The sequence below is a fragment of the Sinohyriopsis cumingii genome, chromosome 16 (assembly GCF_028554795.1).
Source record: "Sinohyriopsis cumingii isolate HCF-2022 chromosome 16, ASM2855479v2, whole genome shotgun sequence".
In the NCBI taxonomy this organism is placed as follows: domain Eukaryota; kingdom Metazoa; phylum Mollusca; class Bivalvia; order Unionida; family Unionidae; genus Sinohyriopsis; species Sinohyriopsis cumingii.
In genome coordinates, this window is record NC_142976.1 from 33,160,080 (window position 1) to 33,176,941 (window position 16,862).

General features: G+C 35.5%; 1 protein-coding gene across 4 annotated transcripts in view; it reads right to left on the reverse strand.

The window, feature by feature from the left end:
* Positions 1-16,862, reverse strand: part of LOC149780178 (uncharacterized) — a 124,381-nt gene that overhangs the window by 93,164 nt on the left and 14,355 nt on the right. For 3 of the 4 annotated variants that reach the window (XM_089936921.1, XM_089936920.1, XM_089936919.1), the window contains exons 3-5: positions 13,591-13,686; positions 8,384-8,495; positions 1,982-2,095 (exon numbers count right to left, since the gene is read on the reverse strand). In XM_089936921.1, the coding sequence (XP_089793047.1) occupies positions 1,982-2,095; positions 8,384-8,495; positions 13,591-13,686 (322 nt within the window). The remainder of the gene's footprint in view (positions 1-1,981; positions 2,096-8,383; positions 8,496-13,590; positions 13,687-16,862) is intronic. The other variant, XM_089936922.1, reaches the window with a different exon arrangement.

A 16,862-nucleotide genomic window follows, 5' to 3' on the forward strand; every position in this document is an offset into this window, starting at 1 on the left:
CACCAACATATTGCATTATCAATGGTCACCTCTGAATCAACAGTTGGGAGTAGCCTATCCCTGTTCTGAAATTTAATATATTTTATTGACATCCAGTGAATATGATAATTATGTGCTTTATGTATGGTATTTTATCCATATTCATCAATCATTTGAGTTGTTAAAATGGAATATGTCCCTTTGTCCGATCACTTATATCAATGAAACTGATGTACCTGTAATCATCTACATATGTATGGTAGGATTCGAACCTGCACCACAGCTCAAAAGAACAAATGATCTACTTTGCAGTACAGTATATAATAGGGTACTGACAGTAAGTGTGCTACACAGTCCATGAATTGTCAGCTCTGTGATTGTTTTCTTTTATTTCATGTTGCAGCAATAACAAAATACAAGTACATACAAATGCATACAAAATCAGACAAATATTAATATTTGAGCAGTCACATTTATTTTGAACAATTTATTGACATGACAACCAAACAAGAATAGATTGTTGTTTTTATAGGGTTTAACGCCATTTTCCAGCACAAGATAGGCTATACATGGTGGCTATTATAACTGGTGGAGGAAGAACCCTGGAAATCCCAGGGAAGAACCACCAACCCATGAGAAGCTACTGGCAGGCTTTCCCACGTACCCACGCTAGCCGAGCCTTGGACTCGAACCCACGCAGACATAGGTGAGATGGCAGTGATCCGGAACGGTAAGCACTTTAGACCACTCGGCCACTCTGGGACCCCAAGAATAGGTACAGCTATGTGCCATGTTTTCGATTTACTGATTTCACCTCAAAATCACAAGAAGTTTTTCTGATTCAAAGTTGGAGTGTTGATGGTATGACTCTTGCTTTGACCTGTTGACCGGCCCAGAATGGCTGATATGGTATGACTCTTTTTTTGACCTGTTGACCAGCCCAGAATGGCTGATACGGTGGCTTTCAGGGCAAGAAGCTAAACTGTAAATCCCTTGAATCTTAACAGTGTTTCATGATGTGGTCTTCGTCATCAATTAACCAACCAACCAACCAGGCAGCTAATCGACTGATTGATTAATTAGTCAATCACAAATGAATATATATAATTACAAATGATTAAAGGGGCCCAGAGTGGTCTAAAGCGCTCTCCGTTACAGATCATTGCCATCTCACCTCTGTCTGCGTGGGTTCAAGTCTCAGATTCAGCCAATGTGGGTATACGAGAAAGCTTGCCAGTAGCTTCTCGCGGGTCGGTGGTTCTTTCCGGGGTTTTCCCGGGTTCTTCCTCCACCAATAATACTGGCCGCCATGTATAGCCTATCATGTGCTCAAAAATGGCGTTAAACCCTACAACAACAAATGATTAAAATCTGAGCCGAAAACAACCATTCAATAATTCTGAACCAATGGGCAACTGGAACATTGTCTGGATTTTCCACCAATGGCAGCAAATATACCTCAGAAATAAACACGGTATGTGCATGTTGTCATGGGACAGCATGTTTGAATCATAGTCCAACACCATCAGAGAGCTCACTGCAGCGACATATCGACTGAGACTAATTATTTCTAACATTGCCAAACATCTTTTTTTTCAAGTGTGAATTTACTGATGAACATATGCAGGTAACTCAAAAAAGATCTCATGGTTTAATATGGCCTGTGTTATCTGCCATGTTTTGGTGATTACAATCTTTTTATGCTGTATCACTACAATGAAACATTTCTGAGGTGTATTGTTGTAGAACAAAAAGCTATGAAAAAGTTAGCCTCATTTAACCACCTTCCCAAGGGGTAGTTGCTTAGAAACCCAGACTGATGTTTTGTCTAAGATCATGAGTAAATGGGTATGAAGGGAAAAGGGGAAAAAGGGGATGGGGGTGGAGTGGGGGCAGGGGAGAAATTCTATCAGAAACCATCTTAATCATACAATGTTATATAACTTCACCACTAGTTTTAGGCATCAGAATTTCCTACTTTCTTTCTAAGATCACAACTTACGTATCATCACCTCCCTCCGAGAGTGAGCCAGGAGTGTTGACTCTGGATCTACTTGGTTGACTGTACCTGTCGTATTCTTGCTGCTGGACACCATTTTGATAGCGATAAGCATACCTGACACACAAGGAAACACAGTGGGGAAAGTGCAAAGCATGCTAAGGGCAAGAAGGCAAGCTACAACAGGTAAATAACATAATCATACCACTGTCTGTAACAAAGATGGGCACAATGAATAAAAATATAAACAGATCAATTTCACTTATATGTATTACACTTTTATGCTACAAGGACCTAAATGTATTATATTGTAAAAAATCAATTGTGGATAGTGCAATGCTAACACATTTGCTTTGCACCTCTGCAATATTAAGTCCAATCCTTGTAGCAGCAGGTACAAAGGGTAAGTGGTTTCCTCTATCCCAGAACATATGGCTTCATGTTAGATATCAGGAATACATATTATGAACTAACTTGTGAAATCAATATAAGTTAAAGGAAGTGAAACCTAAGTCACACTTTCTCACTTATCCTTACCTACCCCTCTAAACACATACGCCAATTTGTCCACTGACCCCTCACACTCGTGCACCCCTAATCTCATTTCCTTGTGATGGTGAGACATTCTAGAACCATTATTTTGTATCTACTGTGTCCATACCCCTTTTTTGATACAATGAAGTATGGATTTATCCAAAGGGTTTAATGGCACATAAGCACAATGATCTGTCAACATGAATATATTTTCGGATGATAACCACAATATGTACTAGGTTGCACAGAAATTTGCTCAAAACTGACAGTACTTCCATTCACAAATTCTGTCAAATACTGCGTCCAGCTGCAAGTCAAAAAATGCAATCACTCTGACTTAATTCGTGGAACATATAGGGGCCAATTAAGAAAAATGCAAGAGGCCAATACAAACATGATGATCATAACATATACCAAGTTCCACACTGATTAATAAATGTAACAAGAATCTGTCTAACACTGCCTGCATTCAGCTGCAGGACCTAAATGGCAATAACTCAACCAAAAACTATAAAACTAGTGATTTTTCCATGTGCCCATTTTTAAATAACACGTACAACATTTCATGGTCATCCTTCACTAGTCACATTTTCAAGAATATGTGATGTTTTACACTGAGCTCCAAGTCAAAAAGAGCAATAAAATAAATCACAGTGATTGGCCAATATGATCTCCAGATGATAACCATTATATTTTCTAAATTTCATAGCCATCCATCAAAAACTAGGGGACCAGTTGCATTCACAAGATCCTGTACAATACATTCAGCTGCAAGAAATAAAGAGCAATAACTCTAACAAAGATTGCAGGTGGGAAGGTCAAAGTTCAGCATGTGTATCTTCAGATGATGATTTTTGGAAAGTTTCTTAATGTTCCACTGAAAACTGACACTAGAAGCATTTGTCAGATTCTGTCGGTGATTTTTGGAAAGTTTCTTAATGTTCCACTGAAAACTGACACTAGAAGCATTTACCAGATTCTGTCAGACACTACACAAGGCTCCAAGTACAAGAAGAAAGTAACTATAAAAAAAATAACATTAGCACAAACAATTATTTGCCAATGTACGTCTTCAGATACCGACCATAACATTTCCTAAATTTCAAGGTGACCTACTGAAGCCTGTGAAATTAGATGCACTCCCAATATTCTGCCTGGCAACTAGGTGCTAATAATGAAAAAACCTGCGAGGAAGAGTTGTGTAACATTGCACAGGCATCTACAATAGTCAGAAGAAGATGAATTAAATTATCCTCATTATCTCAAAAAACATAGGGATAAAACAAAGACTTGCTATAACATTATCTGGACTAAGAACGAACTTCATTCAATGCCAAGAGCCTGTGTATAGGGTCTTGCAACACCAAGAACCTGTATATTTTGTTATTTAACATCAAAGACCAGTGTATAGTGTCAGCGCCCTTAAATACTTCTTTTAATATCAAACACCAGATTTTTCAAACAACAATGCTGCAAATTGCAGAAGTGCAAGCATTAACAGTACTCCATCATAACGTCTAGGTTCATCAGTCAGAAATAGTTGATTATGTTCGATTTTACAAACTACATGTAAATGCACATGACTGAGCCAAAACTTTGTTTGTATTTGATTTCTTCTCCCCTTTCTTCAAGCAATCTGAAGCTCAAGAAAAAAATGTAATTAAGGCCCATGTTCTACAAACTAACTTACACACTTGCCAGCAGTAAAGCTATTCTAAACACAAAAGGCAATATTATTCATAAATGTCAGACTAACTGGTCAATTTTTCATGCCCTAATATAACGGAGCAAATTAGTGACTCGTACTGATATGCAATTCAAAGACAAGCTTCTTCTCTTGCTTAAAGATATCTACTGAAATTTACAACTTTTAAACAAATTCATAATTTTACTTAAATCAGCAAACAAATTAACCTTTTTATATTTCAACAGCCTACAATCTGGATAGTAAATGGGTTACAGAATGTCTGTAGAAAAAAAGAATATAAGACAAATCAAGCATCAAGATGCACTTGTAGAAGCAAATTAAATTTAATATACAGAGATATCTTTAAGCTATGAACAACATTCCTATACAGTAGTTAATTTAATAAAAAAGAGTACATGTATTAATTTCAAAATATTTCAAATGTTCAACAGACAAATTTAAAATGTAATAGTCAAAACTAAAAAAAATCATAAACATCATGCCTGTATGTAGAAATTGTGTAACCAAATTCAAAATAAATCAAATTTCTTGGAAAATAATGTTCCCCTCTTTTGCAGGTCTCATCAATATCAAGCTGCCTATAATCAAAAAAATGAGTCACCATGCAGTGAATGGGTCAGAGTAATTAAGAGCTAAAACTCTACTAACAATACAGAACATAAGAACTGAATTCAGCCACAGCCTCATGACGAACATTTTGCAAAACAAATTTGGTTGAAATCCAATGCAAGGTTTAGTTCGGTTTGGTGTTTGGTTGAAATCCATTACAAGATTTATTTTAGTTTGGTGTTTGGTTGAAATCCATTACAAGATTTATTTTAGTTTGGTGTTTGGTTGAAATCCAATGCAAGGTTTATTTTGGTTTGGTGTTGAAATCCATTACAAGATTTATTTTGGTTTGGTGTTTGGTTGAAATCCATTACAAGGTTTATTTTGGTTTGGTGTTTGATTGAAATCCAGTACAAGTGTTTTTTTTGGTTTTGTGTTTGGTTGAAATCCATTACAAGATTTATTTTGGTTTGGTGTTTGCTTGAAATCCATTACAAGGTTTATTTTAGTTTGGTGTTTTGGTTGAAATCCATTACAAGGTTTATTTTGGTTTGGTGTTTGGTTGAAATCCATTACAAGATTTATGTTGGTTTGATATTTGGCTAAAAACCAATACAAGGTTATTTTGGTTTGGTGTTTGTTTGAAATCCATTACAAGGTTTATTTTAGTTTGGTGTTTGGTTGAAATCCATTACAAGGTTATTTTGGTTTGGTGTTTGATTGAAATCCATTACAAGGTTTATTTTAGTTTGGTGTTTGGCTGAAATCCAATGCAAGGTTTATTTTAGTTTGGTGTTTTTTTTAAATCCAGTGCAAGTTTTTTTTGGTTTGGTGTTTTATGGGACAGCAACAAAAGTAGGTTATTTAGTGCCAAACAGAGTAAAGTGCCTTTCCCAGTGACACACCACAGCAGCTGAACCAGGATGATTCAATGGTAGGATTCAATTATATACCATCGTGGTTTCATGTGTGACACACTACCACTGAATAAACAAAGGAAATGACAATCTAATGAATTATGAGAATTTCCAGGAATATAAGACCATTTCTTCTTTTTGATTGATGAATGTTTAAATCATATGTTATTTTAAGTAATAACAAGAGTTTCAATATTATCCGCTGTGGTGACCATATTGTCTATAAGCATGGTACCATAGGTGGTGCTCTACAGTTTCGTAATTTGCATAGGGTTAGGATTTTAAATAAAAATAATTTCCCCGGCTTTCCTCACTGGTCATACTGGCTATTTAAAAAAGACCTTGTATATCTTAGGTATAATTCAAAGAACCTTTAATTCCCTTTTTTTTGGTGTATGATTGATGGGTGTACTATGGGTTATAGAGTATACAGCTTGGCCTTACTTCAGATGTGCATCTTTCAAAAAAGTGCTAGTTCTACTTGCTCATTTTCACTTCCTGAACTTAGAGGTAAACTGTATCAAAAAGAGCTGATAACTTTTTTTATATTTTATATATTTGGTAATTCATTCATTGCACTTTCAGAAGCTGGTATTGTCCAGTCTGGCAAAATTCGTTTTCCCTATTTTAATAGCTGCTATGTATGGTGTACTTTAGGCTAATTCAGGCTGATTTTTTAACACAAGAGAGCAGTCATTTTAGTTAGCAGTGTGCTTAAATCATGTAAAATTTCCAAAAGTACAATATCCAAAGAAATATCATCCACATTACATTAATGTAGCATAGAGGTATGCCAACATTCTCTCCACTGTGCATGTTTTAAATGTAAACTACTTCACCATACATACGTCACTCTCTCAAAAGTACATATTAACTGGTGAGCGCCCCCATAATCATACAGGACCAACTAGAAGTGACCATGTACCTTATGCCTTGTACTGGCAAAGTTACTGCACAGAAATGAAAGTGGATGGATCTTAAGTCTAAGGGCCATAACTCTATGAAACAATGTCACTGAATCAAACTTAGCCAACGTTTCATCAATAAAAATGGTACACCAACTTTGGTTGAAATCAAATAAAATTCCAGAGTTTATTGTAGAGGAACGTGAGTTTGTAAATCAGTGGATATAACTCTGCTAATCAATAAAACAGGAGCTGGACAATCAAACTCAGACATGGTTTTATTAGTATCATGCACTGTGTTAAATTTGGATGAAATTGAATAACAATAATGGTGTTATTGTTGAAAAACAAACATGGGTGTGCCTGACAGTCAAATGTATAACTCGGCTAAACAGTGATACAGAATACTTACAATATAACTCAGCCAAAGTCAAAATCCAATAACAGTCATGGGAGTTATTGTGCTGAATGATCCAAAAGTCAGGGCAATAACTTTGCCAAATTCAGGCACCAAATACTGACAAACTCTGTCAAGGGCACGTCAATATCTAATTCAGTTAAAATGTAATAATAATTAAAGAAGCTACTGTTGCAAAAACGAAAGCGGGTGGGTCAAGTATTAATTATATGCCCATAAATCAGAGATACTACTCTGCTAAATGAAGACCTAGACTGAAGACAATTAAACTCAGCAAAGGTCTCACGGTTATTTGCTACATACCAAATCTGACACAAATTCAATACTAACTCTGACATTATTACTGTACTGAAACTTAAATGAGACACAGATAAAGACTCATGGAAGGACAGGCCCAGAGTAACATCTCCCTTTTCTATGAAAAGCTGAGGACATTGCAAAAAAGCATGCTGAATAACACACAATTTTTACATATTATAAAATGTTTAGCTACTCATTCCTTTATTAGTTCTCATCTTCAAAGGCATAAACCTACAAACTCATTCCAAATTATCTTTAAAAATTGCATATTAAATAACTGCTTATAAACATTCCAAACTCAATACATTATCTAAGTTATCTATGTATCTGCTTTCTCCAAAAACATTATTTAATCAATATTATAATCCAAAGGACATTTTAAATACATGCAAACTGAAACATCTTTTACAAATCATCCAGAATGTGTTTGCAAATAGTGTCTCAGTAAACGGTATGTGATTAGTTCAAGTCAGTTCAGTGGGACTTGATCAGGCTTTCACAAATATGGCTGCAGTAACGACTTTAGGCTAGAGTCAATAATCTGATTGGCTGAAACTTAAATCCAACCTTAAAGTGACCAGACTCAACTGAATGTCCTCATGTTGTGAAATTGGCACCTGACCTAAGTCAAGTATTAAACATATGCCCAGACTTAAATAAATTATAGCTCTGACTGAATCAAAATCTAAGTCCAACTTCAATCTGTATTAAATGTATTCAACTTGAGACTAAACATATAATGTACTGTATTATATGGTGAAATATAATTTCAAATCACAAAATCAAATATCTCTCAAATTTGGGCTGATTCATGATTACAGGCTAAAATGCTTTCTCTTCTTTCCAAATATTTGGACTCCTTCATTTTACAGACAAAAAAAAAACAACAAAAACAAAATATGACTTGATGTGCCTACTTCACTCTTTGTGAAAAGACTGCAAAAATAACTCTTACCACAAAACACGTGCAAATAACCTATTCTGCTTATAACAAAGGAAAATGAAGCTGAGTGGGAGATGCCACATTCTCACTTACAATTTACTCACAATACAAACCTTGTATGAATTACTAACCTATCTTCATATGGAGCTCGGTGATAATATCCTGTCTCGTCATAGTAACCCCGGTAATAATAGTCATCATAGTAACGGCTATCGTAGTACTGATAGTAGTCATAGTCATAACCTGCAAAACAAAGCATAAGATACATGACAAAACAAGGCATAAGATACATGACAAAACAAGGCATAAGATACATGAAAAAACAAGACATAAGATACATGACAAAATAAGACATAAGATACATGACAAAATAAAAGCATAAGCTACAAGCCAAATCAAGGCATAAGATACATTCCAAAACAAGCCATAAGATACATGCCAAAACAAGCCATAAGATAAATGCCAAAACAAGGCATAAGATAAATGCCAAAACAAGGCATAAGAAAAATGCCAAAACAAGGCATAAGATAAATGCCAAAACAAGGCATAAGATAAATGCCAAAACAAGCCATAAGATAAATGCCAAAACAAGGCATAAGATAAATGCCAAAACAAGGCATAAGATACATGCCAAAACAAGCCATAAGATAAATGCCAAAACAAGGCATAAGATACATGACAAAACAAGGCATAAGATACAAAACAAAACAAGACATAAGATACATGACAAAATAAGACATAAGATACATGACAAAACAAAAGCATAAGCTACAAGCCAAATCAAGGCATAAGATAAATGCCAAAACAAGCCGTAAGATACATGCCAAAACAAGCCATAAGATAAATGCCAAAACAAGGCATAAGATAAATGCCAAAACAAGCCATAAGATAAATGCCAAAACAAGGCATAAGATAAATGCCAAAACAAGCCATAAGATACATGCCAAAACAAGCCATAAGATAAATGCCAAAACAAGGCATAAGATAAATGCCAAAACAAGGCATAAGATAAATGCCAAAACAAGGCATAAGATAAATGCCAAAATAAGCCATAAGATAAATGCCAAAACAAGCCATAAGATAAATGCCAAAACAAGGCATAAGATAAATGCCAAAACAAGGCATAAGATACATGCCAAAACAAGCCATAAGATAAATGCCAAAACAAGGCATAAGATACATGACAAAACAAGGCATAAGATACAAAACAAAACAAGACATAAGATACATGACAAAATAAGACATAAGATACATGACAAAACAAAAGCATAAGCTACAAGCCAAATCAAGGCATAAGATAAATGCCAAAACAAGCCGTAAGATAAATGCCAAAACAAGCCATAAGATAAATGCCAAAACAAGGCATAAGATAAATGTCAAAACAAGGCATAAGATAAATGTCAAAACAAGGCATAAGATAAATGCCAAAACAAGCCATAAGATAAATGCCAAAACAAGGCATAAGATAAATGCCAAAACAAGGCATAAGCTACAAGCCAAATCAAGGCATAAGATACATTCCAAAACAAGCCATAAGATAAATGCCAAAACAAGGCATAAGATAAATGCCAAAACAAGCCATAAGATAAATGCCAAAACAAGGCATAAGATAAATGCCAAAACAAGCCATAAGATAAATGCCAAAACAAGGCATCTTATGCATGACAAAACAAAGCATAAGATACATAACAAAGCTAGGCACAAGATACATGACAATTCAAGGCATAAGATACATAACAAAACAAGACATAAGATTCATGACAGTACAAGGTATAAGATACATGACAATACTAAGCACAAGATACATGACAAAACAAGGCATAAGATACATAATACAAGGCACAAGACATACGACAAAACAAAGCATAAGATACATGACAATACAAGGCATAAGATGCATGACAATACATGTGCTGACATCCAGAAGTTACTGCTATGTCTCACATTACCTCTAACATGGGATCAACAAAATTAGTTAATAAAGTGGTAAAAAAAATGCAGCCAATTAAATGCAAGATTACATAAAATTGGTTTTGTTCATGATAGTACTCAATGAACATCATGATGATATAATTAGCCTATTTAAAAAACCGAATTAAAATTACGTCAGACAGACCATATCTGGCGTGGCAAGAAACTCAGCAAATGTGATTTAAGATCAACTGATTAATATGTGTTACCTCGCTCATAATATAAATCACTAAATATCTTAATGCTGAGACTATTTAACAAGCTGAACAAAAGTCTTATCAGAAAGAGAATCGAGAGTTGACAAGCTTAGTCGACCATATGCAAGATCACCATATTAATGTGTAAATTTCATACATAACTGTACTTATTAAATATCTTAAAGATTTAGGTCTTTTCAACCAAGACTGATTAAAATCAATTAGAAATAGTCTCAACAATGCTAACAAGATCAGGTATACCATTAAACGAGACCCTGATGAAGTAGTGATATCACTGTAGTGGCATATTTGATGTGAAAGCAGCACTCATTTCATTTAGTTATGGTTTGGTTTTGTGGGTTTTATTCCATTTCTCTGAACATGATTGGTTAGACATGGCATCGAGAATATCTGATGGATGAAGAACCTTGGAAGAACCACTACTAACTCACAGGAAGCCATAGGCAATCTTTTTCACATACCCATGATGGTCAAGATGAGACTGAAACTCATATGGACAGAGATGAGATGTGTGAGATTTGTAAAGGCAAGTACCTTAGACCACCTGGATACCCACTGCCCATTTCATTTAAGACCAACTACCCAGGACACCACCCATTTCATTTAAGACCAACTACCCAGGACACCACCCAATTCATTTAAGACCAACTACCCAGGACACCACCCATTTCATTTAAGACCAACTAACCAGGGCACCACCCATTTCATTTAAAACCAACTACCCAGGACACCACCCATTTCATTTAAGACCAACTAGCCAGGGCACCACCACTTTCATTTAAGACCAACTACCCAGGGCACCACCCATTTCATTTAAGACCAACTACCCAGGACACCATGCATTTCATTTAAGACCAACTACCCAGGGCATCACCCATTTCATTTAAGACCAACTACCCAGGACACCACCCATTTCATTTAAGACCAACTACCCAGGGCACCACCATTTCATTTAAGACCAACTACCCTGGGCACCACCATTTAAGACCAACTACCCAGGGCACCATTGATTTCATTTAAGACCAGCTAACCATGGCACTACCCATTTCATTTAAGACCAGCTATCCAGGGCACAACCCATTTCATTTAACACATTAACCCCTGGAGCTTTTTGTCATTTTGCCTTAAAATCGAGTAGGAAACACATTTTGAAAGCTATTTCTTAATAGACTCGAAAACACCAAATCCCCAGTCATCTCTCAATAACACACTGCCTAGTGGTGTTAGAAACATCGATTTTCGTTGGCTATTTGACTCGCACATGAGCAGAAGGGTAAAAGTTGTTGGTTTTTTTTTTTTTTGCTAAATGTAGCCATTATTTTTGTATGGAGACCACTCTTTATTCCAAATGCCCATCTTGTCCTACTTTTTGCAAAGGCTCATCTGTCTGTTTGCAGTTCATACCAGTTTGCCTTAGATCTGAGACCAAAAAGTCTAAAATCCTGACACAAAATCAGATTCCGACCATGGGCAAATTTTGGGTAAAAAAAAGTCGGGACCAAAAAATCAGGTTTTTCTATCTGTATTTTGTAGTGCAACTAGATATTCCAGATTTTCTGGTATCACTGTAGAGCTATATCTGTCTACCTTTCTATAATACCACCCACTTTAGTGTATCATGCATGACCATGACGCTACAGAGCTCGGCAGCAGGCTACTACCTCCTGCCCCATAAAGTCGTCGCTAGGGGTTAATGTGTTAAGACCAACTAGACATAAGAAGACTTCTGGTGAATAATCCATAGCAAGATTAGTGTAAGATGAGGAGTAGAAACAAGATTTTCAAGACATCTGCTACAGCGGACATATTGGACATCAGATCAGCACCATCTTCAATGTGGATCAACTAAAAATCATTAAAAGTCTTTTGGTGAAAATCCCTTGTCAAAATAATTTTCCATTCAGGAGGAATATCAATATTAATTCAAGATGGTTGTCATCGTGGACATATTGGATGTCAGTGTTGTTGTTGTTGTTGTGGGGTTTAATGCCATTTTTCAGCACACGATAGGCTATGCATGGCGGCCAGTATTAATGGTGGAGGAAGAACCCGGGAAAACCCGGGAAAGAACCACTGACCCACGAGAAGCTACTGGCAGGCTTTCTCACATACCCACATTGGCTGAATCCGAGACTCGAACCGGCGCAGACAGAGGTGAGATGGCAGTGATCCATAACGGAGAGCGCTTTAGACCACTCGGTGGATGTCAGTGAGGCACCATTTTCATTAGGACCAACTAAAGGCCATAAGAAGTATTTCAGTGAAAACTTCATGTTCATATGACCATCCATTCTAAAGGAAGAGCAAAAACTAAGATTGTTTTAGCTGGCTGCTGTGCTCACCACACTGGATGTCCTAGCAACATTGTTTTCATTTATGACCAACCAAACCACGACGAGCATTTAAAGTCTGGAAATGTTTGGCATATACAGAACATACTTTTGATGAATCATTTAAGACAGAAAAACAAAACTTTTATCCAATGAATTAAATGAATTATCAGATTACATGACATAAAATGTAATCTTTTGCCATGATCTTTGCATCTCACACTGCTTTACACTCTCTGCCTCATTTTCAATCTGCACCCTAAGTGGGAGACAAAGCCAAAGATGCTCTGATTTGGAATGTAAAAAGGGTATAATACTGGTAGAAAATGAATGACGGACACATAGTTACACCAATAACACACTAGGCTTTAACTACGCAGCAAGTTATTGGCATAAGAAAAGTAGATCACCGTGACCTCCTTTTCCTTGGACCCTACACAACAAATATGCTCATAAAGCTTCATTAATGTACATGCAACAAAGACAGGGCCAAAATGACATCTATGCCAACAACAATGAGAATGCCACAGGAAAATTAATTCACATCTTTTAACTCAACTTCACATTCAAGACAAAAACCATGGTCCTTTCCTAAAATTTTAAATAAAAATAAAAACCATTAACTGTATTGATGAAAAGCACTTTAAAGTGTGCCAAAACCAATTTTAAATTTCTTGCAGAAAAGAACAGATTTTGTCACTTAAATAACATTTCTGTCTTAAAAAAAGTAAAATTGGAAGGTTCTGTGAAACAACATGAAAGCAATTAATTCCAGGGAACATAAACATTTTACATAGTTATGTGATAATCACTATCTACCTCTGTATCTACTGTCTCTGTTGTAGCCTCTCGTATACTCTGTCCGTGACCTTGGCCGTTCACTTTCCTGATTTCTTGATGGAGGCCTATCTTCAGCTGAAAAAAAGTATAAGCATGATTCAACTCAAACATTTTTCAACAAATTATAATCAGTTAATTTAGTTACATCGAAGAGATTATAGTTAGGTCAATGAGATTTCATATACAGACATTTCATCAGTGATTTTATTCCAGTTCTAATACATGCAATCCTGGGTATGTAAGCTATCCTGGTTTAAATAAACGAGATTCCGTATTGAATAAAGTTTAAAGGTATCATAATATCACATAATTATATATCTAACTAGACACCATGCAATGTCATATATTACATTATTATAGATCTGACCAAACACCATGCAATGTCATGCAAACACATTATTATAAATCTGACCAATCAACATGAAATGTCATTCTATTACATCATTATAGATCTGACCAAACACCATGCAATGTCATGCTAACACATTATTATAAATCTGACCAATCACCATGCAAGGTCATGCTATTACATCATTATAGATCTGACCAAACACCATGCAATGTCATACTATTACATCATTATAAATCTGACCAAACACCATGTAATGTCATACATTATTACAGATCTGACCAAACAGCATGCAATGTCATCTATTACCTCATTATAGAGCTGACCAAATAAAATGCAATGTTATACTATCACATCATTAATGATCTGACCAAACACCATGCAATATAATACTATCATCATTATAAACCTGACCAAACACCATGCAATGTCATACTATCACATAGTTTACATAAACATCTACATCTGTCTTTCTGTGTGTCCCAGATGAAAAACAAGAAGTCATGAATTCAAAACTCACGGAAGCACCCCATTTTTCTATTTTTAATATATTTTTATGTATTCTAATATTCAAACTGTCTTTCAAACTCACTCATCCCAATTCTTTTTAGATTTGTTAAATACTTTTTTATATTCCTGTCCTAGGATGGGCAAGTAAGCAAGTCATTATAGATCTGACCAAACACCATGCAATGTCATATTATCACATCATTACAGATCTAACCAAACACCATACAATGTCATTCTATTACATCATTATAGATCTGACCAAACACCATGCAATGTCATTCTATTACATCATTATAGATCATACCAAACACCATGTAATATCATAGTATCACATCATTATAGAGCTCACCAAACGCCATGCAATGTCATACTATCACATCATTAAAGATCTAACCAAATGCCATGCAATGTCACACTATCACATCATTACAGATCTAACCAAACGCCATGCAATGTCATACTATCACATCAATATAGATCTAACCAAACGCCATGCAATGTCATACTATCACATCAATACAGATCTGACCAAACATCATGCACTGTCAAACTTGAGCTTTTCTGTTTGTGACTCCAGTTCATTACAGTAAAAGCACATACAATAAAAGTTACGTGCTGCAAGCAGTTCAAGGCATTCAATTATATATATATAAGTTACGTGCTGCAAGCAATTCAAGGCATTCAATTATATATATATATATATATATATATATATATATATATATATATATATATATATATATATATTAGGAATATGGCTGCTAAGTGTATGCATGCAAATGATTCCAGTTAGGTCATGGCTTGCAAATGATTCCAAAAAGACAATTATGAAAATGAAAGTGCCTGTCAGTGACAGCATCATGATGTATCTGGCAGAAGTGTAAAACAATCTCCAAATGAAAAAAAAAGTTGTTTTTCTTTTATATGTCATAAGTGTTAGACACAAATATGTTGTAGACACAGAATCCCATTATAATAAGGGGGATGAAAGATGAAGAAAATGTCAAATTGCAAGTCTGAGCAAGGTATGTCATATATATTGTTAACATAGTTACATGAAATATAACTCACTGTGACCTGCTTCCAATATTGAGTAGGTACCTTCATAGATTAATTTACCCATCAGGTTTCATGACTTCACATGCAACAGTGTCAGATAAAGTGAGATAAAACCCAAAGTCATATGAAAACTGTATGTAGGTCACTATGATCTAATTTAGCTTCAAGTAGTACCCTCCAAAACTGAATGTATCCATTAATTTCATGGCTGTACATAACAACTGTATCAAGGAAAGAGAACTAAATGCAACAAGTGAATGCAACCTATTGCAGACACTCCTTACCAAGTAGGACCATGTCCAAAGAAATCAAAACTAAAAGCAAAAATTTAAAATTGCAGCACTTATATTGAAAATCTAATCAGGATACCTAATTATGCATAGAAAAATGCATAATAAATTTCAACTCAAATACTTGTATGATAACACAGTTCTGTTTAAAAGTCCAAAACTCTTCCACAAAAAGTCCTGAAATATTGTTGCAATGACATATTAAGGCCATTTACTTGTGACATTGCTAACATGAATCACATTTTCAAATCTCGAAATGAAATATTTTTTGTGCCATCACTTTATAATAGATATGGGATGACCAGACTAACAGCAAACCAATAACCTCCTTCTGGGGCACAACGAAATCAATATAATCAGAGCTTGAATGGTTCATGTAGGTCATTGACCTGCTTCTGCCAAAGTGAATACTACAGTGTTCATTCCTGAAATGGAAAAAGTGGCCCCATGCAGGTCAAAAGGTAGGGTCATTTTGGAAAAACAACGAGTTACAAGTATCCTTATCTGTATCATGTTTATTTAAGAAATTAAAGCATGTATTGTCACAGGTACCTGTGTTGTTGTTGTTGTAGGGTTAAACACCATTTTTCTGCACAAGATGGGCTATACATGGTGGCCAGTATAAATGGTGGAGGAAGAACACAGGAAAACCCCGGAAAAAACCACAGACCCACAAGAAGCTACTGGCAAGCTTTCTCACATACCCACATTGGCCGAATCCAAGACTCAAACCTATGCAGAGAGAGATGAGATGGCAGTGATCCGTAATGGTGAGCACTTTAGACCACTTGGACACTCGGGGCCCGCAGGCACCTGTGTGATGCATTTATTCACTTTTGTTACAAAATTCAAACATGTATTGTCACAGGTACCTGTGTCATGCATTTATACGCTTCTGTGACTTTTCCAGCATTATATGCTTTGGATGAGTCACACTAAACTATGATTTTCTAAATTTTCTTTCTACTAAAATAACTATATCCACTGTACAGGATGGTTATTTTACTGGATATGACCAATGGGATTTCAGCGTGGGAAAAGAA